This window comes from Zerene cesonia, chromosome 20, assembly GCF_012273895.1.
Source record: "Zerene cesonia ecotype Mississippi chromosome 20, Zerene_cesonia_1.1, whole genome shotgun sequence".
NCBI lineage: Eukaryota > Metazoa > Arthropoda > Insecta > Lepidoptera > Pieridae > Zerene > Zerene cesonia.
Genome location: NC_052121.1, coordinates 8,807,949 through 8,832,027, shown reverse-complemented (window position 1 = coordinate 8,832,027; position 24,079 = coordinate 8,807,949). Strand labels below are relative to the sequence as shown.

At 32.0% G+C, this 24,079-nt stretch overlaps 4 protein-coding genes across 5 annotated transcripts in view; 3 read left to right on the top strand and 1 right to left on the bottom strand.

Annotated features, from left to right (window-relative positions):
* The window catches only part of LOC119835094 (CD63 antigen-like), a 9,589-nt gene extending 6,594 nt beyond the window's left edge, over window positions 1-2,995 (bottom strand). Inside the window, exons 1-3 of the mRNA XM_038359712.1 lie at window positions 2,869-2,995; window positions 2,541-2,643; window positions 1,046-1,237 (exon numbers count right to left, since the gene is read on the bottom strand). Of these exons, the coding sequence (XP_038215640.1) occupies window positions 1,046-1,237; window positions 2,541-2,606 (258 nt within the window). The 5' untranslated portion in view covers window positions 2,607-2,643; window positions 2,869-2,995. The remainder of the gene's footprint in view (window positions 1-1,045; window positions 1,238-2,540; window positions 2,644-2,868) is intronic.
* On the top strand, window positions 2,650-7,981 carry LOC119835095 (tetraspanin-1-like). The gene is made up of 5 exons (XM_038359713.1): window positions 2,650-2,791; window positions 4,973-5,161; window positions 6,088-6,258; window positions 7,110-7,319; window positions 7,811-7,981. The coding sequence occupies exons 1-5, from the start codon at window positions 2,783-2,785 to the stop codon at window positions 7,880-7,882; spliced, it is 651 nt and encodes a 216-aa protein (XP_038215641.1). The 5' UTR covers window positions 2,650-2,782; the 3' UTR covers window positions 7,883-7,981.
* Window positions 7,982-9,165: 1,184 nt separating this feature from the next.
* Window positions 9,166-13,976, top strand: LOC119835093 (CD63 antigen-like). 2 transcript variants are annotated; one of them, XM_038359711.1, is made up of 6 exons: window positions 9,166-9,266; window positions 9,389-9,638; window positions 9,711-9,899; window positions 10,861-11,031; window positions 12,949-13,179; window positions 13,577-13,976. In XM_038359711.1, exons 2-6 carry the CDS (start codon window positions 9,576-9,578, stop codon window positions 13,643-13,645), a joined length of 723 nt encoding a protein of 240 aa, XP_038215639.1. In that variant the 5' UTR covers window positions 9,166-9,266; window positions 9,389-9,575; the 3' UTR covers window positions 13,646-13,976. The 2 variants fall into 2 exon arrangements, with proteins under 2 accessions (XP_038215639.1, XP_038215638.1); XM_038359710.1 differs by having other exon boundaries at window positions 9,220-9,638.
* Window positions 13,977-17,203: 3,227 nt separating this feature from the next.
* Window positions 17,204-24,079, top strand: part of LOC119835092 (CD63 antigen-like) — an 8,829-nt gene continuing 1,953 nt past the window's right edge. Inside the window, exons 1-4 of the mRNA XM_038359708.1 lie at window positions 17,204-17,437; window positions 21,515-21,703; window positions 22,700-22,870; window positions 23,556-23,813. Coding sequence (XP_038215636.1) covers window positions 17,363-17,437; window positions 21,515-21,703; window positions 22,700-22,870; window positions 23,556-23,813 — 693 coding nt within the window. The 5' untranslated portion in view covers window positions 17,204-17,362. The remainder of the gene's footprint in view (window positions 17,438-21,514; window positions 21,704-22,699; window positions 22,871-23,555; window positions 23,814-24,079) is intronic.

Below are 24,079 nucleotides of genomic sequence, written 5' to 3'. Positions count from 1 at the left end.
TATGTTGTTGGGTGTGCAGTACTTTCCCGCTAATTTTCAAGTTCTTTACCAGAGTCATAGATTATATTTTTTTAAACTGTATCTTAATTTAAACGTTTTAGATATGAGAACAGTTAGTTAGTTAGTTTCTTTATTGCCTTTATTACCATTTAAGATGTAATATTCCTACTTTAGGTAGACATTTTAATTGGAGTAACCTACAGAAGTTTCAATAAGCTACCTATTATATATATTCATATTTATCAATACATTTACAGATTTTAATTAGATCTCTTTGACGCGCTTTTCCTTATTACAAAATAATTTATGCTTCGCTTATTTTTTTCGATTATGCAGAAGTATTTATAACGCGTCATTGGAATGTCACATTGTTATTATTTTCGCAAACAAAGATAATATTGATGCGTTATAAACTATAATTAATCATAACATTCTATGAAGATAAACATTATATTACTACTACTTGAACGAAGTTTTTAAACCATAAATATGTTTTATAAACACACATATAACATATATGTATACCTCAAATATAAAAATATATTCGGTGTAGGTTAAATAAATGCTTTAAATTAGGATACGCCGGCAATAATCGAATCACATCAAATCTAGTTCACGATAAATAATGGCATAGACAAATTTAATTGGAAATTAGGTGTCCTGCTTACTCATCTGATATACCTATTCTGTGTCACGTAAATTTATTAGTTTATCTACTTCAATAAAAAGGCTTTTTTGATAAAATTGCATTATTTTGATTAGTGAGACGTAGAGTAGAATAGAAATGATACCCCACATAACTTATACTATTATAATATATAGTTTTAAATATTAAGATGTAAGAAATCAATTTATAGTAATATTTGATATATGCTTCAGCCTACTGCTAAAAATGTAAAAAATACTACCTACACACAAATACTACATCTACTTCTGTATGATGATAAACATAAACATAATATAAAAACTCACACCACCTACACTGAGCAGTATTGCTGTTATATATTAGAGTTAGGTGTTAGCATATATAAACCAAAGAACTTACCGTAACTATCATGCAATGGTTCTCCTTAACAGCCCCACAGCAGCCGAAGAAAGCAACGATGAAGACAATCAAGCCCACTATGATCAGAATAACTGGTGCTGATGTGTAGAAGCTCTCGTCGGTCAAGTTCACATATGGATACGAGTTGATCTCTGCCTTTGCCCCCACTATCAGGATTATCAGGCCCGTGATCTTAAATTAGAACACAGATTTTATATTCCTTTCACATTGTTCATTTATATCAAGTACAATATGTAAAAGTGGTTGAGACAAATTTATTTCATTATGTAAATTTGCTTCACATGTTGTCCATTTACATCATATAGGATTATGTCAACACCTGAATTGAAATTCAAATATCCCAAAATAATATATAATTTTGTGATTAATTCTTACAAATTTGTTGTATTTTATTTAAGGAAATTGACATAAAAAAAATTAAGTTACAATCATTATTAATTTCAGCACAATGTAGAATAAATTGGATTATCGTGTTATCTATGAAATATTAAAATTATGAGTATACTATACTCAATGATAGTTGTTGATTATTTTTTACTCTGTGTATAGTAAAATTGCACAATAACATTTTAGATACATAGAAATTATTTTTTTCTTAACATATACCCTCAAGGTTAAGTTAAAGAAATGAGACTAAACAAATAAATTTCTGACCAATTTTGACCTTGAATTAAAACTCTTATCAAATTATTATACCATAAATTATTCATATTGGTTCTATTGATTAAAGGAGTAGTAAACCATCTCCCTCTTAAAAAGGTTTTGAATATAAGTACAGGTGAGAGAGTTGTGTTAAAACTTTGGTGATAACCTTACTGAAATAAATTTAATTACACTGTAATATAAACTAGTTAATTTAGATTTATATTTTTACATTCTAGTAGTTTTGTGAAATTGTTAAATAATCAGTAGGTATGCAATAATGCAAATTGGGAAACCATGTGTGGGCACCAATAAGAATTTACTAAAAAACTTGCATTACAGTCTGTTAAAACTGGTTATCATTTTAAAAAGTTGCCTTGGCCTTCTAGGTATTTAGAGCAAGTGGTGGTTTATATGCAATAAACGATTAAAAATCTTAATTTGCTTGATAATACCGAAAATATCATACTGCGTAGTAATTAAAAATATATTTCTGTACTCATACAAATGCATTGTTTCTATTTGACGATTTTCCAATAGATACCTACTGACTACTGATCAACCATTTAATAAAACATTTATCAACAAATAAGTTCAGTTAATATTATCATGTGACTCAGCGGACACAAGAACCATTAATTGCAACAATCAGCAAATCACTCATTATATAGGCGATTGTGCAATTCTTAGAGAAAATTTATAATTTCACTAAACAAAAACAAGTTTCGTGTTGTAATACTATAATTATACAGTTATTTAAGAATCAAGTAGGGTAATCATATCCCTCTCTATATCTACCTTCAAGGAAAAATTGCGTTCTAGAATTTCTTACCGCGAATAACAGATTGAAAGAAAATAGTAGGTATTTAACACAAGACATCCCTGCTCCGATAGCCATCTTTAACGCTGTTCTAAATTCTAATTTTAAATTCAATCTGGAACAAAAGAGATAATTTTATATACACACAACATCACATAAATTAACAAAGACATGAAAACATCGATTTGCGTTGTTGACACAGGTCACAGGTAGGCGACAGGCGCGGAGGTAGGGCACAATGCAGAAAACTGGCGATGAATACGGTAAATATCATAAAATTATTTATTTAATAAGAATGTGAATAAGACAACGTGTATTTTAAGCTTTTATGTACACTTACCAAAACTAAATGGAGGTCGAAAAATCTGAGCGAAGAAATAACAACCCACTGCGGAACAAAACCAGCTACTGACTGGGTTTACAGCCTCTGTTTTTAAAACTTTACAATTGTTGAGCATTTTCCCGTGGGTGTTACCAGTAAACAAAATAATTCTTACGTTGTAAATCTTTTTATTTTTGATTGTTAATTTAATGATTGCTACTATTGAATTAAATATTAATTAAAAATAAATATACGTAAAATGTGCTAGTCTATTGATGTGATACCAGTATAGAAAAATAAATTGTAGTGAATGGCATAATATTGAACATAGATATAAGTACCTAGTATGTCTACGATAAATTTATTTATTAATAATTAACGATATGAATTAATTTAGATTGATATTTTTATATAATATTCAACATGAAGTTTTTTAAGCATCACAGTTCTAGAAATATAGACATATAAATATATGTTATGCTAGACACGGTTATAAATTAAATGTGCGGAACCCTTAGTGTCGCGAGATAGACTCACACTTGACCGTTTTTTACTTCTTGCTTATCACATAATAATATTATTTGAGAAATCAGACTTATTGCCCTACAAATTGCCTATAACCAAAATTGAGTAAAGTACTTACTCATTTCTAGTTATACGCTCAAAAGATATAGCAATAATCAAGTAATCTTTCGGCGCGTAGGAATAAATGTATGTTGCTATAAAGTATATTCTTTAAAATTATAGATGTTTACGCCATTGAATTTAAAAATAGTCAAATCTAGATATCATTTTTTTTTAAATTACATAAACAAGAATTAGATAAGTATAGTAAATCTTCACACATCTCCTACAATATGAGTTCATTTTTGTCTTAAAAATATCGGTTAAGATTAGATGAACATGTCACGATAAGAGAGATATTGACTCGGTTTATGATTGATAAAACATCTCAGTTTTTCAGTTTTCAGTTACAGTATCTAGTTCGTAATAATATATTGTTTAAAATGAGAATCATGAATATAAATATTGGTGGTATGAAGGCCCCAAAATTGTTTAAATCAGTGAGATATTCTTTGGCGGCTGTGAATTTATTGTTTATGGTGAGATGTTTATTTTTTGCGTTTTACAATAATGAGACGTATGAAGTGCAAGAATATTTTGAAAAAGGTTATATTGAGATAAGCTGGAAGAAATATTCGTAAATATGAGCCTTTAAAATGTTATGACCGTTCATAAATTATCATTAATACTATATTTAAATAGTTAATAAAGTTTTTAAATCAACTGATGGAAATCAAATGAGCTGTTTTCTTTAAATAAATGAACAGCGTTTTTCTACAATAATACTGATATTATTACTATATATAAGATATGGGTTTTTGCTTTATTCAACTGTGACCCGAAAATATCTAATACATAGCCTAGGAATGAAATTTTAAATTTATCATATTGCTTGCCTCATAAGCGGAGCGTTGAGATAGTTCTCCACTTTCTATCAGAAATCAATTAATTTTTTATACGAAATCTCGTGAAAACTTAACTAATTGAATTCATTCTTTTAAACGCTTCGGTATTATATAAATTTATTTCCTTTCGAAAACCACAGTCTAATATATAATTCAACGTAGTTTCATTTTAATTAATAAAAACTAAAATCAACTTATCGATTATATATCTAAACTATTTTTTGTAAATAAGGCTCGTTTACAATACGAAAGCAGGTACCTTTTTTTTTCTTTTTCTGGGTGGACAATGGCGCGAAAGTCTTTGTTTTTTTCTATTTATTTTATAATTTTTTTTTGTTAAAATTCAATAACCGCTATGAAGCGTACACTTTTGATTTTCCAAACTTTTTTAAGCATTGAAATTGTGGATGACAAAAAAAATCTCTTCAGTTTCAAATATTTTATTTTATTATGCATATTATATTAAACATAAAATAAGTTCACTTCCATATACACAGCTACAATCTTAGCGGGATCAATATTCAAAAGCTTTAAGCTATTCCTCGCTTAGGATGTTTTCAGCTGAATTCCAATATTTTTTGAAACATTTCTTTTACTTATTGATTTAATGCTATATTTAGACTGTAATGCGAAGAATTGTTATATTTTTTCAGATTAAAGGTTTGATACTCCTTATTATTGGAATAACGTATTTGGTGAAGCACAGGGCATACGAAGATTTATTGACTAATCGATTTTTTACGTTACCTGCATTTGTTATAGCGACAGGATGTATTATATTTTTGATTGCCGCGCTTGGTTTTTATGGCGCATTTTCTGAACACTTTTATGCTGTGGCTGCTGTAAGTAGAAGGTTTTTGTATGTTTGCTTTAATCACTATTGTAGGCGCATATTTTTGTACGGTGGCGTATTTGGATTTACTTTTGTTTTCTAAACATGAGGATGTATTTATTAGATTGGGCAATACATTTTTCATCTCTAACTGATTGACTACTCTAGCCCGTATAATAATTCTCGATTTTTTTTTAATATATTTATTTAAACCATACATTTACAAGAAAAGATAAGTAACTCACTGTCCGCCCCGGCTTCGCCTGTGGTGTATATATAGATTATGTCACTCAGTGAAGTAGCAGCTCTCTAATAGTGAAAGAATATGTTAAATTGGCCTGGTATGGTTTGTCTGGAATCATTACAAGCATTCTTTATGGATGATTTGGGCACGAATTGAGCTAGCTCGCACCGGGGAAGTACCACACCCCCAGAGAAAATAAATAGTGGCGTGAAATAGTAGCATCCTACTTTGTTTCGTACAGTGAGTGGGGAAGCCTCAGGCCCGTGTCTTTTTCCCCACTCTACCCAGTCCGTTCCTTCTTTCCAGTCGTCAATCCTTTCCTTATCCCTTTCCTATTAAAAGCGAGCAGTGTATTCTCAGAGGCACTTCCTCTGCAAATGTTTATGGGCGGTTGTGATCGATTACCGTTGTCCATTAGGCGAATCACCTCATAAAAAATTATCTCTCTTAATATAGAAAATTCTCGTGTCACAGTTTTCGTTGCCATACTCCTCCGAAACGGCTTGACCGTTTTTGATAAAATTTTTTGTGCTTATCCGGTATCTATGAGAATCGGCCAACATCTATTTTTCATCCCCCAAAATGATAAGAGAAAGGCAGAACAGCGTTTGCCGGGACAGATAGTATACTTATATAATATACTTTATTTTAATATCATATAGTTTTTTTTTTATTGCGTATGTTCATTTCAGTACGCGGTATTCATGTTAGCCATTTTGATATTCGAAATGTCGATAACAATTGTCGCATTTGGCCTTCGGAAAGACGCCGTGGCAGAGATAAGGACGCCAATGGCTCAGAGTCTGAACCTGTATGAGAGCAGGCGAGAAATCGCTCGGCTGTGGGACGATATGCAAATGTCTGTAAGTATGTGCTGCTGTACGCAGACCACAGATAACATATACTATACCACAGATAACATAATACTATACTTGACTATACTAATGGAGACTAAGCAATTGTGTTTCATCATGTAGAAAGTTTAGGTGGAATCTTTGTCATATTATTTGAAATATGTGGTATGTTTAATTTATTGTAGAATAGTTAGGACGAAGAGGATGTATTTATATGTAAAAGATTAAGAGATTTCGGAGGCTTTGAGATGGTTGCAAGAAGCTTTTGATCGGAAAATAAAACTTGAAGGATTCGGATGGTGTAAATTAACATGGCCTGTCTCGTGGCTAGTATCTCGTTTCTAATAAAAGTATTTAAACAGTAGATCTATGCAAAGTGTTAGATACCGACCACTGTTTTTGTTTCTAAGTCTTTTGTACAATTTTGTTATGTTTACGTGCGTGTGTGTGTATGTGGTATTAGGTGCATAATATTAGTAGGATAGGAGTATGTAAACGTCTATAAGCTAAAGGTACTTTATACTATAATTGTAATATTTTAATATTGCGATTGTATTAAAGGCTTTTGTTGACCGCCTCCTTAGTTCTGTGGTAAAATGAGAGAGCGTAGAACCAAGAACATCTGAGTTCGAATCCCCGATCCCGGTGGGGGCTTATAAATTCAATTCTCAGTTTGGCAGGACACACAAGGTATCTACATTACTGTAAAGTATATGATTTAATGAAGCATAATGTACAGTGTAGGTATATGTTACATACCCCACAAGCTGACACGAGACTTCATTTAATAAAGACTCTCATTTTTACATTAAAAAAGACATTTCAATACCATGTATGTATTTATGAGATACATTTTACAGTATGAATGCTGTGGTGCTGCAGGCCGCCATGATTTCGCCTCGAATCGCATCCCGGTGAGCTGCTGTCACATCGACTATGGAACTGTATCACCATTCACCTGCAACCTCACGAACGCCCACGTCACGGGCTGTGCAATAGCACTCGGCGGCTCTCTCAGTAATAACGCATACGTCATTGGTATCATTGGCGCGCTTTTCACTTGCATACAGGTTCGTTGAACTTTTGACGTTTGATTCGGCGCGAATAATTTAATTTTAAATTGTTAGATGTATATTTTTTTCGTCTTCAATATATGTTTAATTCTACCCAATACAATATAAATGATAGGAAAATTATAATAATGAAACATGATAACATTAAATTCAAAGTTATGCAGTATTTTGTATCAATTTTTTTTTTATGTTCAAATCTGTCAGTTATTCATATAACTAAAATCATTTGAAATTACGACAAAGAGAACATTCATTAAGGAATTTAAGAGTTTATTGATACATTTGTATTTTTAAATTTACGAAAAACTAAAAAAGTGTTCGTTAGTATATATCAAAACTTACTTTTCTATTTTTAAATTTATATAAGTACATATTAATTTCTCTCTATTTCGATGGAAAGCAAGATGCATTTTTTCTTTTAATGTGCATAAAAACAATTCAATTTATTCTTTATGAAGATTTTAAGATAATAAATTGTTTTTTTCCAGGCAATATTAACGGCAATGTCAGGGTGGCTGGCATGGCGATCAAAATTTGAAGAAGTAGAATTGGAGTCGTAAAATATGTTTTCTTAATAGAAATTATTTATTATTTATTTGTTATTAAAACTATTGTAAAGTTCTATTAGATTACTTGTGTAATTAAAACAGATAAAATTATTTGATTATTTTTTTTTAATTTTACCGTGAAAGCTATATGATAAAATATTATATTATTAATACATACATATTTATTAAATATCGTAATTGCTTTAAATATCTATCAATTTCTATAGCAGTATTTGTAATGTGTATTTTTTTCATTACTAAATATGTCTTCATTGAATAAGTTTTAGTATATTTAGTAAGTTGTAGAAATTTATTAGATACCTATATGAAAACGATGTTCTCTCAATATACACTACAAATATAATATGAAGTTTTATGCAATTTTAACGTTACACAATTCGATTAGTTGCAAAATATTACAGGAAGGTAATTTATTCAGTAAACTGTAGGTTACGTGTTTATAATTTAGGGTACTGTACACATTTTTAAACACCTGTCTCCGAAAGTTGAATATTTTTTTAATAAAACAGTCAAATGCTTTTTTTATTTAAAAAGTATATTTAAAAATTGTTAAAAAGTTAGAACCTGTAGCAATAACCTAACCTAACCTAAACCTGGCAATATATAAAGCTGATAATCACATATTATTGACAAAAATATGATTTAGTACAGGAATGTTATTTTGTAAACGAATTTTTAATACAAGATCGAGATATTCAATAAAAAATGAAAATTAAGCGAGTTTAATTTTTGTTATTTTATAAAAAAAAACAAAGTTTTTGTAAGCCCCGATGCAAAAACGCGACGTCCCTCCGTCTGTCTGTATGTGCTCTTAAACAATTGGACCGATTTCGATGCAGTTTTTTCATTTCAAAACTTTTTCCTTGCGGTATTTTTCAAAGCTTGCGGTGGTTGCTAGATATGTTTGATGAAAATGCTGCAGCAGTCACATGATGGATGAATTTTTTTCTTTAGTTTAAGTTCAATTACAAGGTCGGTATCGTCGGTCGGTAAACGAAAGTGGTTGATTACTAAAATACGATATACTATGTAAAATTTCAAATTCAACATAGTTAATAAAATAAATGGAGTCGGAGGATATTTCATTTAATTTATTTTATAACAATAGACATTTTAGACGGTTTGAAAAAAATTTTATTGTCAAAAAAAAGTAAGTCGCTTTTCCCGTTTTTTTGGTAATTTACATAAATAAATTAAAAGAAATAAATTAATTCCGTAATTAACAATGATTCCACAACCCTGCTTAATATTTATTACCGACAGCGTTCTTGGTTTTACGCATAATTTCAAACAGGTTGAAGTTATCCATTAATTATCTAATAAATCATTATTCTCGTTTGAACCATTGAATACGATATTTCAATTGAACAAAGTGGTATATACATTTATTAATTATGTAACTTGATGAAATTATTAATAAGTAAAAATAAAACAGCGCATTTTGTAAAAAATTATCGCAAAATAAATACGTTAAAAAGTTTAATACATCTATTCAAGGAAACCAGCAAGGTTACGTCAGATATATATTTCCAAATTATGGAAAATTAAACGACAGAACGGGTGCCTCGGGCAAGATAAATCCGCCTGTTTTCCTTATCAAGATTATTGTAGTGATAAAAATATCCGAGCCAAACACAGCTATAGTCTATTACATATCACGAGGGCGCTGCGAGCGTACGTCAAAATGTTAAGTAAAATTTTTACCACCGTCAAATATACTTTAGTTGCAGTGAATTTTCTTTTCGTGGTAAGTGGATGCGTGTATATTAGTGCTAAATCATTCAGTGAATATATGAAGTGAAATTAAATCGTGTTTCAGATAACGGGCATTATTATATTGGCCGTTGGAAGTTCAGTTCAAGCTGCGTACAATGGCTACCACCACTTTTTATCCGAGCGGTTCTTTTCCCTTCCCGCGTTTTGTGTTGCAACGGGAGTCATTATTTTTATCATCGCTTGCGCTGGGTTCTTTGGAGCCTTCATGGAAAACTATTATTTGATAATGGCGGTAAGTAGCTGGCACCACAGATTATAAAAATATTGTCTATGGACTACAGTTCGAAATGTGAAATGAGACGGTATTTTGTTTAGTAATAACTGATTGTTGTCGTGCGTTCTAAAATCTAAATACCAGACAGCCCCATTTAAATTACTATAAAGAATGTCATGACCATGTGTATTGTATCTTATTGATTACTGACTTACCTATCTACTGTGATAATGAAATTGCACTATATGAATTTGTCAAACTGGCGAATTTATTGATTATTCACATTATTTCTTAAATCCGTCGTGTTTAGAATGTTTTATGAATTATGCACGCTGATAAATACTTATTATACGTTAGAATTCGTAGACTTACTACAAATTTTAGCATTCAACTGATATAGGCTTTGTCACGATAGTTCCTACCTAAAGTAGTATAATTGTTGTTCAAGGTCATAATCTACGCTTATGATATACTAGATTTATACTTGCAAAAAATCGATTACGTACTACCTACTCGTGTTTCATATAACATTAGTAGGATGGGAGCTCCATCAAAGGAAGCTGAGTGTGATTTTATAAAGCCAAACCTCTGAATATAATAAATATATAATATATAGATATTTGTAAATACAATGACAAAGTACATAAGATGCAATAATATTGCGAGCTGGCATCAAGTGAAAAATATTTTATCAACCCACTTTCTCGGGTAATGTGTGTGAAGCCAAACAAATCATGCCTGCGTGTTGGATTTCATGAAAATCCAATAATTTGTTAGCGTCGCATCAATGTTAAATTCTCCAAATACAAGGATGATTATAATGACTGTTTTTGTGTAAAAGCATCACTTACTATTCACCAAATTCCTACCTATTAAAATTAATTTTATCTATTATCGAAAACTTAGCTACATAATTTGACATGTTGCTGTTTATAAAGAAAAGTAAGCTTTTGTAAGATAAATGCTTATATGATTACAGTTCATTGGAGGTTTGATCGTGATGTTCGTTTTCCAACTCTCCGCATGCATTGCTGGTTATGTTCTGAAAGGGAATGCATTGGCGCTTGTGCAGAAGGAATTGTTGAACACAATGGATTTGTATGGCCCTAACTTAGAGGTCACGAAATTGTGGGATGAAGTACAGGATGACGTGAGTAGCATTGTGAATATTATTGCTAAATGATCAAGCTCTATACACAGCGGAAGTTTGTAATGTCATCTGAAGGAAAAGTACTTTTAATCTATATATCTATATAAATCTATATATCTATATATATTTATTTTATATATCTATATATGTATATAAAACTCAAAGGTGAATGACTGACTGAAATAGTGATCTATCAACACAAAGCCCGAACCACTAGACGGATCGGGCTGAAATTTGGCATGCAGATAGATGTAATGACGTAGGCATCCGCTAAGAAAGAATTTTGATAAATTCTACCAGGAAGAGATAAAATAGGGGATGAAAGTTTGTACCATGAAAATTATCAGGAACGCGCGGGCGAAGCTGCGGGCAACAACTAGTACTATGTATATAGACAATTTTACTCAAACGAAACATTCCATTATTATAATTCCATATTTCGAAAAGAAAGAAAATAGCATTCAAAGGTTTCTGAAAATTCGCTTGCCACACCCGGTTATCGAACCTACTAAAACCTGTTAACATTACCTGCTGTATTTGTATTGCTGCTATTGGTGTGATGAAATTTCTATAACAAATTTGATAATCAATTTAAAGGGAAACCATAACAAAAAAAAATCCACTTATAACTATATCAATATACCTACATAGGAATGCTTTCCTTAATTTGTACATAAGTAAAATCTATATTATAACAAAAAATCCTACATCTTATGAGCGCTCTAAAAGTAAGTGGACCGATTGAAATATATGTACTCACACGACTGTCTAATGTCCTACGAAAATATTATTATTTTTATCTCCGAATCGTGTCATTGCTACGACGTAGTAAGAGGATATTAAAGTAAATATGAATTAATAATCAATTTCAAAAATACCTACTGAAACCCTTAGACTCGATTTTAACCTTCTTCGAACGGATATATTCAATTCCACTTATCAAGGATCGCTGCTAATATAGCAATTTCATAATCGCTAGAATTGAATAATTCACATATGTAAATGTTGACACTAAAATCTTAATAGTACAAGTGAGACAATTAAATTGATTCCATCGTTAAAGCTTGTCCTTTAATTTCTTTAACATTATTTATTATTATAATAGGTGATAGCGATCCAACGCTATCTCATTATGCATACCTATATATTGTATTATGATTAAGTGACTGAGTATTTGTTGATATCTTTTATCAAGACCTTATGAAAGTTCGATGTTTAATAACACGATGAACGGTATTCTATGCTTAAGAGGTTTGAATTTATGAATAATATAATATCTATAACAATAAAAATAATAATATTTGATTAGAGTATAAATCATTTATTCCCAAGTTATAATAGCCAATCGTTTAAAATTTAATTATAAATAATAGTTAAAATTTAATCACTGAAATTCTCTAACACTTTCTTAAGTACTAAAATTGTTTCCTAGTTTTATATTGATAGATTACTTCTGGTATACTAGCCTCTTGCCATTTTTCTACCCGGGTATCGTGCATACCAACAATATATATAGCCTCTATCACATACATAGTCCAAACAATATATATAGCCTCTATCACATACGTCGTACGTCTGGGTCGTTTTTGAAAAAACTTTCAAAATCGACCCAGACGTACGACGTACTTTTCAAGATTTGAATTTTGGATGTTATGGTGTAATATTAGTATATACTAAGGCGTAGACAAAAAAGAAATACAATAACAACTAAATTTAAAACTACTCGTGTCGATTCTTATCATGAAATTTAAAGAATAAAAATAATATAATGATCTCGAATAATAAAAAAGGGCTAGGAAGGGTTAGGAAAAGCATACAGGTCTCCTGACTGTATCGGAATTTTAATCCAACATCGATCCATACGTAACCATACAAAATTAACTCGTACACAATTCCAACATCATTCAACGATTTCAGTTCAACTGCTGCGGCGTTCTCAACTCCAGTGACTGGATCATCCACCTCCAGACGGAAGATACACTCGGTGTACCCGTTAGCTGCTGTGACCACATCTATGGAACCATCCAGACTTTGACTTGTAACACCACAGTAGCGTACAGCACAGGTTGCTCTGAGGCGTTTGGTAGCTGGGTCAAGTCGCACGCTGGTACCATCGGAATCGCTGGTATCTTCTTGGTGGTGATGCAGGTATAGGCCTTGTACATTTGATAATGACAATACAAATAACATTATTTATTGCCAGTGAACAAAAACCTATTACGTGAGCCGATTAGAGTAATTAGCCGCAATGTTATCAATGTGTCAATACAAATTAAAATAGGAAATATAAATAGAGTATAACTAATTTATCTTTGTTTATAATGAAGGCCATTTATTGCCATGTTTTTAGGTTTTTGTATAAAAAGAGCTGCAGATTCTATAATTTAGTTATAGCGAAAAACGCTGACTCCTAAATTACAGGACATCATTTAATTGTTGTTATAAGCGCTTTGATAATAGTATTACATACGTTTAATCATAAGAACATACTCGTATATATAAATGTATTGGTTAAATAAAAAAAAAATTGCACGATCTGTTTCAGGCTTTAGCGGTGGTTGGAGCGTTATGGTTGGCGAATATAACGCGGCAAGAAAGACAATTCCCCAATTAGATGTTATGTAGACTATAATTCATCATAATAACTTGAAAAAAAAAAACATTGAACCCGATTGCGTGAAAACTTTTTTGACAATTGGCGCCAAAAAGCGGTAGTTTTAATTTGTTACTATGTAATTTTTTACTTGTTTGTAATTTCTCATACACAATTAATAAGAATCTATCGATAATGTTCCATTACGCTGGATACTATTGAGCATAATTCTAAAACATAATCATTCTTTAAACGCATTTGGGCATTTGATGTTTTTAGTCTTTTAGACGCTATTTAATCAAGTGATTGTTTAAGTCATTATATTTAGAAATAAATTATATTTGTTTGTGTTCCACTATATAAATTATTGTTGTTAACATTTGAATGTAAATAAAGTATTTAAGTAAAATGGTGTTTGAAATTTATTTTGTACACAAAGCATATTTTAAAGATCTTCCACATTCGAACCAGTAAAAAAGATCCTTATCTTCAGTATCGCCACTGTGACACAGAAGGACGGTTGAAAAACTGATGTCAGTAGCATTTTGGTTGCAAATGCAAAAGAAGCATAGAAAATGGTGATGTGTTAAAAGCCGTTTGTTAATATTACATCGGTTTTTACTATTATGTCGGGATTAATGTTCTTTTATACAACCATTGTAATTTCTTTAAAGTGGATAAATGCTGTACCTGATAACTAAGTTATCATAAGACTGTTAATCAGTACATTCTCAAAAGCGAATGCGTTGTATTTCTGTTCTGTTAAGTCTTAAAAAAAATTAAGTACTTATATATTACAATATATTTAATTTTTAGTTTTATAGCATTGAAATGCTTTATAAATGAGAAATTTTGAAAGAATAGAAAAAATTCCTCGTGCCTCCTGCCTCGTGATCAAATTTTTTCTATTCTTTGAAAATTTCTTATTTCAATATATTTCAATGACAGAACTAGGCAAGTCATTTTTATATATATAGATTATCCCCATATAGTTCCAGATTCCGCGGGATCTCCGGGATAAAAACTATTCTGTATCTTTTCTCGGGTTTCAAACTATCCCTGTATTAAATTTCATCCAAATCAGGTAAGCTGTTCTTGAATTATAAATAGTGTAATTAGAACGACTCAAATGTTACAGAGAAAGTGATTCAGATTTTAAGCAAATTACTAATAATAAAAAAACGATTTGTGTGTTGGGTAAACCATTACTATCATGACAGTAATTTATTTAAAAGAGATGTCATTAAATTTAAATCAATACAAATGTCAAGCTATACTAATAAAAGTGCGATTGAATTTGTTGTGCTAAATCGGTAAGGACATTAATAGAATTTGATATTGTTATATTATTGTAGCAGGAAAAAGTATCGGAGACAAACCACGAAAGCGATGGTTTGACGACTTTGTGAAAACAGAGGGCCAAAAAATGGATTTAAATTTGGCAGGATTAGATAAAATGGATGAGGGGGGACGAGGCTTTTATCCAATAAGCGGTCCGTGGAAATGATAAAAATGAAACTAAAACTCACAATTCTGCATAGTAAGTATTGTCAGAATGATTTCTGAAATAAGTTTTACTAATAACTAACAAAACATTTGCAATGTAAATTATTGTGTTTTATTTTTTACACGGAATAAAAATGGCTTCATCATTATTATTAATAGGTTTACACCATGTCCCTTTCTTTTCATTATTATTATAATATTATTGTACATATTATAACTATCTAAAAATTTTAATCCGTAACAATTACTCGTAATTTAACGCAATTCATTTTCGTATTATATTTTAACAAAATATCGCATAATAATTTGATTTCAATGTGAAATTAATAGTTAATATAATCAATTATCAATCCCTTCTTTAGTCTTAGTTTTTTAACTAACTTCAAAAAAAGGGAAGTTATCAATTCGCCTGTTTTTTTTGTGTTTGATAATTAATATATTTTTACTGGGTGATTATCATGATTCTTCTTTTATTTGAAAGCTGGTGCCATTGGTCCCATTTAAATTACAGTCTGTATATATAGTTGTGACAATTTGAAAGTGGTTTATTTGTTTAACTAATTATTTAGTTGAAGTTAACATAAATTATACCAGTCAAGTGTGTGTCGTATGACGTACATTGTAAACTCCAGTAAGTGTGGTACTTTCCCTTTAACTTCAAATACAAGTACTACTGCCGCGTTGATTGAATTTTTAACAGCAATCTTTTGTTGGTAGAGGAGGGTAGTTGAACTAACGATAATTGTAACGAACAGCTTACAATTTAAAATTGTTTCAAGTGATAAAGGTCTGCCCATCGATCGCGCTATGGTAAATTAACGATCAGAACGCGTCATATCTCTTAATTACCACAAGGTCGAAAGGCTTTCTTAATTACCACGAGCAATATTCGTGTCGTGGCCGATATCTTACACAAATATCGCTGTAGTCTTTTTATGATTGTTTCTAAACACCCTACGCTGAAGGTATGCGATGCTTTATGAGTCACTAACGAGATATAATGCTCATATTGCCTTATACTGTTATTTCAACGGCCACTTTTTTTTTTTTTTTTTTATGTCATAGCGGGCAACTGAGCTGGTGGTTCGCCTGATGGTAAGCGATCACCACCGCCCATGAACATTCGCAAAGGTTGGGCCTCTGCGAATGCGCTGCCCGCTTTTTTGGGATAAGGGAAAAGGAATGGATTAACGACTGGAAAGAAGGAATGGACTGGGACGGGTGAGGAAAAGGAAACGGGCCTCCGGCTCCCCCACTCACCGTACGAAACACAGTGGCATGCCACTATTTCACGCCGGTTTTCTGTGGGGGTGTGGTACTTCCCCGGTGCGAGCTGGCCCAATTCGTGCCGAAGCATGCTCGACTCCCACAATATAACACCACTTATTCTGCACAACACTTTCTATAAACACTTTGATTCGATCGAAAGAAGTATTGATTGCAGACTACAGTTTACTTATTCTTTTTTATATTTTTCAGTATACAGGATCCACCTTCTAAACTTTTATTATTTACTAGCTGCGCCCCGCGGTTTCACCCGCGTAAGTCCGTATCCCGTAGGAATATCGGGATAAAAAGTTGCCTATATGTTATTCCAGTTATCCAGCTGTCTACGTACCAAATTTCATGGCAATTGGTTCAGTAGTATTACGTGAAAGAGTAACAAACATCCATACATCCATACAAACTTTCGCATTTATAATATTAATAGGATTTAAAAAAAGATAAGTAACTAGGATTGTTCGTTTAACCGTTAACGTATGTATTCAAACATCAAAGTCTATATAATACGCCCTGAAATTCTTATCTAACCAGATAGGTTCCACCTTGAGTTACAAAAGTAGGTCGACATGAAATTGCTTCGTCGTAGCGAAAAGATAACATGATTTACAGAAACTGGCAACATAACCGCACAATTCAAATTTTAAAAAGATACATAGAAGTTTTTTATCTATATCATTCATAGACAATAAGGTTCTATAAAACCAAGGTAGTGCGGGTATTTCATGTCGTCACGGCCAATTAAAACGTGCCAATCAACACTAGAGCCAATAATGTTCAGTAATTTACATGACGCCATGCGAGAGCGCCTGAACTCAGAAGGAAACAAGTTTTCATGGCATTTGTGTTTTGTCGACTCGCAGTACGAACGCTCGATACTCTGATAACGTAGATAAGACTAAAATTCTTTCAGTATTGTGTTGAATTTCGTTACGTGTTATTGTTTCAAGTATGGCGCAGAATAATCTAGAAGTTGGGATGAAGTGCATAAAATATATGCTGTTGTGTGTTACAGCGATATTTGTGGTGAGTTTAACTTTTATTGCGTCGTTGAATTATCTTTTTAATTATCTGTGTAATCTTCAAGTGGCATAGCGTACAAAAGACCTAATTACCTTAACTTGTTTCCCATAAACATGCCATTATCTGAACCACGTAGTGAACTGCGAAAATTCCTTATCAGTTTTATTGAAATTGTTTAAGTTTCTTTTACAAATACACCTTGTGTCAGTATTTATATAAGAAGGGATTATATTTGTGAGAAACAGTTGCGATTGGATACCTGTAATGACAACATTATGAAAAATTCATAGGGTCAATTGTTATCAGTATCTAATAACATCATAAATACCGCATAATATTTACAAATTATGTTAGGGGAAGAATATAATAAGACAGGTGGCTTGTATAAAGAAGTTACCTTTTTTGTATTTGACTTTGAGAATACGATAATACATGAAGGTGCAATAAAAAACATTAGAACGATGACGTCATTTCTTATCACCTCTGCTTATCACTTGGGTGTTTTGCTATTGGCTGTATACTCTCGATACGTTATACCCTATTAGGTGAAACTTTCTCCTTTTGACAGTCTTAATTTTTACCAAAGACCGTAGTAGTTCTAGGGTTGGGATTCATAGATTTATACGTGTTTTATGAGCATTACCGTGCTTTAAATTTCCCTTATAATAAACTAGCTTTCCCCCGCAATTAAGGCCGCGTGGTCAAAGGTAAAAAAAACAGTTGCAGGATTTACTACACGTAGGTCCTGTTCCCGTCATAGTCTTCAGGTCTCAAACTGTACCAAATTTCATCCAAATTTTAATCTTTTAGGCGTGAAGAAGAGAAGGATAGATAGACGGACAAATAGAGTTACGAGTTACACTAAAAGTTACACTAAATAACATTTATGACAAGTTATAAGTGTAAATTTAGTGTGACGATTTTATTATTACTATATTCTCGTACTAAAAAAAAAAACGGTTTTGCATATTAAATCTATAATATTTGAATTCGAAAATTTCGAATCTCGAAACGCCAGTTTCAAATTTCTTGAATTTTGAACGATCCCTATATATTTAACATATTTTTTAGTTGTATTAGTATGTCAATATATCTTTTTGACAAAAGAACAGAGACCGAGTTGGTCTAATTTGACTTTGAAATAAGTACCACAAGAAATCACTGATAGCCTTAATCACAACCTAAAGGCCATTAATTGAATTAAAATACTGTTGTATTACAACAGTATTAATTAACATAATATTAAAGACTGATATAAATTACAGATGAATCTGCCGTTAGTACTCAGATCTATAGATATCCTACTACTATTATAAAGGCGAAAGTTTGTAAGTATGGATGTATGGATGTTTGTTACTCTTTCACGCAAAAACTACTGAACCGATTGCAATGAAATTTGGTACGTAGACAGCTGGACAACTGGAATAACATATAGGCAACTTTTTATCCCGATATTCCTACGGGATACGGACTTACGCGGGTGAAACCGCGGGGCGCAGCTAGTATCAAATATAACGATGTCTACGTTATAGACATTGAAAAATAAACATTTATATGGAGTCCTTACTGGACCAATTTGTTCATCCTTGAGAATCAGGCTGACGCATTTTTTAGTTCTATCAGGATTTATTCTACTAATTATAAACGCGAAAGTTTGTAAGTATGGATGTTTGTTACTCTTTCACGCAAAAACTTCGATAGCAGATTTTTATCTCGATATTCTTACGGGATACAGACTGACGCGGGTGAAACCACGGGGCGCAGCTAGTAGGGTTTAGTCTGGTTTTATACGTCATACCTAGGTTATGAAGTGTTGGATTATATATTAGCACAATGTGGTCTCTTGTTATGCCTCTTGTTCAAGACATAATAATTATGTGACATTATTTCAAATCGAAGAAGTGTTAACTTACGCTTACGTCATTGACATAATGCTACTATTAATATAAATGCTTACTTATCATTCGTTCGTAAAATCTTTACTAATTATACCCAAACGCTGATGAGATTTTTTGTTTGTATGCGCGAATCTCAATAACTGCTGCTACTTGTACTTATTATTCTGTGCTACTGGGCCGAATTCAAAAATAGTTTTAACCGTTATGTACATAATACCTGAGTGTTATAGGGCATATAATAGTATAAAATAATAAATTTTGTCTGTTTTTGTCTTAAAAAATTCTGTCGTCTTTATCGCCCCCAAGTATTATGACTATGTAACTACAATTTCACACAATATTCTTTCATATATCTTTAAAAAGCGCATAATTTTATCTATTTTATGTTTGGCATTATTGCCGGCCTATCATTTACTATGGATAGGCATTGCTGTTTTTTTTCAGAGTAATGCTACAGGCTGCATCTATTCAATAAAAAAATATATGTATTATCTGTTAATTGCATATTAAGAAGTTAGTTACAACTATTTCCTTTAATTACAATTTATACAAGGTAAAACAGAAGAGCAATTTTCGCAATTTTATTTCCTCGTTATCAGTAATGTAATGAGCAATCCAAACAAATCATTCGTTTGTAATGTACGTACCCTGTTTCTTTACAATAAACAAGGTCATACGATGAAAATGTTTTTATGAAAAGGCGATAGGAAGTGAACAATCGATTAGATTTGATACAAAAACCTTTGTTTAAAATTTTCTAGAGAATAGTGAAATCGGTTAAGCCCAATTTCGATTTGCGGCACTAAAAGGGTTTCGTAGAATGCTTATGAGTTACAGCGAGTATGAAAAAAATTGGTCACCCATCTAATTTATGACCGAGCCAACAGTTGCTTAACCTCAATTTTTTTGTGTTTTTAAGGCGGTTTCGTTTTTCAAATATTTCTGTCAATTAAATTATTACTCTCTATGCATTTCAAGTATATTATTATAAGTTCTCTTTATTTAAAGTATCATGAACGTTTTACGTACTTTGAACTTTACTAGATTGAACTTAGAATTGAAAGGGAAAGTCACTTAATTTATCAGGGATTTTTTGGTACACCATAATATAATTGGTCAAAAGTAATTCTTATACCTACTTAACATTACCCACAAAAATGTGTCTTTTATCGTTAGAACGTGTTTATTCTCGATATTCAGAAATTTTGACATCTGTATCAAAATTATAAAATATCTAATGAGGCAACATTATACCGTATACGGTGTGAAAAATCAATAACAATATGTTAGACCGCATAACCACTGTCCTTGCCAGCACGCCAAGGTCACTTAACTTGTCACGATACGTATTATGTTGCAGATTTTCTGATTTATGATACATTTAAACACAGACATGAGGATTTTATAGAAAGTAGGTAAAGCATATTGTAGATAGAATGCTCTTCAGTAAGGATTGGAAATATTTGATAGTTTCAATCTTATTTAATTACACTTATTCTTATTGAATTAGATGATAAGTTATTGTTATTTATGCCATATTTCTCGATATTATGCAATGGCAAAACGACAAGCAAGAATTATTATTTATAAAAACAAAATAGACGCCTGCTAACTTTTTGGTTTTATAGTAGTTGTCTTTAAACGATCTTTAAGTTAGGTAAACACAAAAATAATACATGATATAGCTACGTAGCATCTTGAATGAAAGAAAAAACAAAGAAACAAACACACATTCACGTTTATAATCTTATATATAAAATTCCTGTGTCATAATTTTAGTTAACAAACTCCTTCGAAACGGCTGGATCGATTCTTATGAAATTTTGTTTGCATATTGGGCAACATTTTTTTTATTTCGTACCCCTAAATGATAAGAGTGGCAGAAGAGCGTTTGCCGGTTCAGCTAGTATTATATAAATAAGAAAATAACATAGGTCATTTCTGCGGTTTTTTAATCATTCATCGACATTAATGAATCAGGATATTAGTATTCCTGTACTTGTGGTTATAAGAGCGACTAATAAGACACGCGCGTTTCAGTTTTTTTTTGCACCAAACTCATATTATAAATTTACTTATTAACTTTGTACCCAACTTCATTATATCGTCTACTACAACTATATGATCGACTGTGCCAATATTAATTTTTTCATCTTCTAATACTGAATTGCTTTGTTTCCAGCTAACCTCAGCGCTGATAATCTCCGTGGGTACGACGATCTACGCCATATACTACGATGTGTCCTTCTTCCTCTACGACCAAATGTTTTCACCGGCCACCTTCATAATTGTTATTGGTGTTATTATGTTGTTCGTGTCGCTCTTTGGCTGTATTGGCGCTTTGAAGGAGAGCACGTGCTTGGTGAACATTGTAAGTAGTTATTGTATATTAAATTAAATGTTTTCAATACTAAATTACTATGGGAGTTGGAGGGAAAAGTAGTCTTTATAATTTTTGAATCTCTTTACTAACTCAATAAGCAAAAATATATAGAATCGGTCCATTATGACGTTAAAGAAAGACAAACAAATAAACACATTTCCGTATTTATAATGTTAGTAAAGAAAGTAAGTATTATCTATCAGATGGTTCTAAATTATATTGAAGGGATGAATTAGTTCATCGACGAATAATTCATTGAATGAAATTTATTGCATTAAATCGTAAATAAATTACGACAAAGGTTTGTTATGATGCAATACTTTCAGCAATTTAAAATCCAAAAGTGAAAGTTTTTTAAAATTGTTTCAATAGTACAAAATTACAACCTTACAATAGATTAAAAGAAGGTGCTAAAAGAATTTACATAAATATGTACATAGTTTACAATCTACATAATTGCGGAAAAATACAATTATAATATCGTCACTATTAACACCATTTAGACATTTAAGTAGAATTTGAGAAATTGGCATGATATTCGTTTATAGATTGTTGTTTATAAACGATAAAAGGAGTATACCTACGTGATATATACTATTTGCAATATTAAACGAAATGGTTTCATACAATACAGTCCTAACGATGTATCACTTTCCCTGAAATCAGAGATAAGCGTATAATCAATAGATAACTCTTGACTCATACATTGTTACGGATTTTTTTTGTGTCCATTTTTATTGTTAATATGAACGAACATCCAATACAGATTTGTTTAATAAACAATTGACGGGAGTAGTGTGGTGTTGATGTAAAACCGAAGAATTTTATGCAAAACAAAATAATCTATTTTTTATAGGGTATTTCCAAATAGGGATTTGAAGTAAAATTGCTATTCAAGGAGTCCTCGTATATTCCATTATATATTTTATAGCATTTGGTATTCCAAAAAACACACAGATATCTTACAAAATATGTTATTTTTAGTTCGCAGTTATCCTCAGTCTTGTACTGATATTGGAATTGGCAGCTGCGATTGCGGCATACACCCTCCGCTCCCAGGTCACCGGCATGCTTGATGAGAACCTTCGACAGACACTCCCTTACTATTACAGCAACGCTGAGGTCGCTGGCAGCTTCGACTTCATTCAGAGTAGAGTGAGTATAGAAACCAGATGGCGTGCAACACAGTTATCAGTCATCATCAGCATTCCTGAAAATATGTCGCCAGTTTCAAGAATTAGATAATATTGCTGAAATGGGTATATGAATAAATATGTTTCAGTGATTCCATTACCAATATAATTACTGTTGTGATAGTGTTTTTAAACCGAACAGAATCCGTTGGTGATATTTTAAAGGCAAAGGAGTCAATGGTTTTCAAGCTTAAAAATATTTATTCAATACCTATATGATATTGATGGCCCATATCATTTCTCAACTCACTTTAATGCAAATAGAGCCAAACGTATTTACCTTGGTATTATTGATCGATTTTATTAACCGACAGGTTTACCCAGAAAGATACATTTTCAAAATGTAGGGTCTGATCGGTTTTCTAAATATGCTCTTGCTTTTTATGTCATAGCAGGCAACTGAGTTGGTGGTTCGCTTGATGGTAAGAGATCACCACCGCCCATGAACATTCGTAGAGGTAGTGCCTCTGTGAATGCGCTGCCCGCTTTTAAAGGGTAAAGAATACGAAAGATTTGACAATGGGAAGGAAGGAATCGACGAAAAGTATTACGCTGGTCTTTAGACTTCTACACATTCCAAAGTCATAATCAATATACTATAAGTAGTGGAAAAACAGAAAATAGGGAAATAAACAATAAAATTCCAGTTGAACTGCTGCGGCGTGGACAGCTACTTGGACTGGAGCGATGTCCGCGACGCGCCCGCCAACGAGGGCATCGCTGTCTCCAACTTCACGGTGCCGTACAGCTGCTGCGCGCAGACGCGCACGCAGCTGGTCGGCGAGCTGGAGGTGGAGGAGTGCGAGAAGCTGTACGCGAATGGATGTCTCCCGAGAATCACGTACCTGGTGTACCAGAGCGCGGGGCTGTTGGGTGCGGGCGCCATGACCATTGCGTTCATTCAGGTTAGTGGTGTGCGATGCATTCATGGGAGATGCTATCCGCGGATGGATGTCTGCCAAGTGTACCTGGTGATACTATATTCGATTTAAATATATTTTCATTGTTATTTTTTAGTAAATAAAGAGGCTTGATAAATACTATTTGAAAAAGTATTGTAGTGTTAGTTTTGTGTTGGTACCCACATTCTAAAATTGATAGGAATAAATTTATATTTGTATGGTACTTCAGTTATATTTTTATAGCATTGAAATGCTTTATATGGTAGTTA

Bases quoted from the DNA above. Each gene is read 5' to 3' on its own strand.
- LOC119835093 (XM_038359711.1), top strand. From the start codon at position 9,576: ATGTTAAGTAAAATTTTTACCACCGTCAAATATACTTTAGTTGCAGTG. The intron at 9,639-9,710 runs GTAAGTGGATGC...ATCGTGTTTCAG, and splicing joins CAGTGAATTTTCTTTTCGTG to ATAACGGGCATTATTATATT. The intron at 11,032-12,948 runs GTGAGTAGCATT...CAACGATTTCAG, and splicing joins GGGATGAAGTACAGGATGAC to TTCAACTGCTGCGGCGTTCT.
- LOC119835095 (XM_038359713.1), top strand. The intron at 6,259-7,109 runs GTAAGTATGTGC...TACATTTTACAG, and splicing joins GGGACGATATGCAAATGTCT to TATGAATGCTGTGGTGCTGC. The intron at 7,320-7,810 runs GTTCGTTGAACT...GTTTTTTTCCAG, and splicing joins CGCTTTTCACTTGCATACAG to GCAATATTAACGGCAATGTC.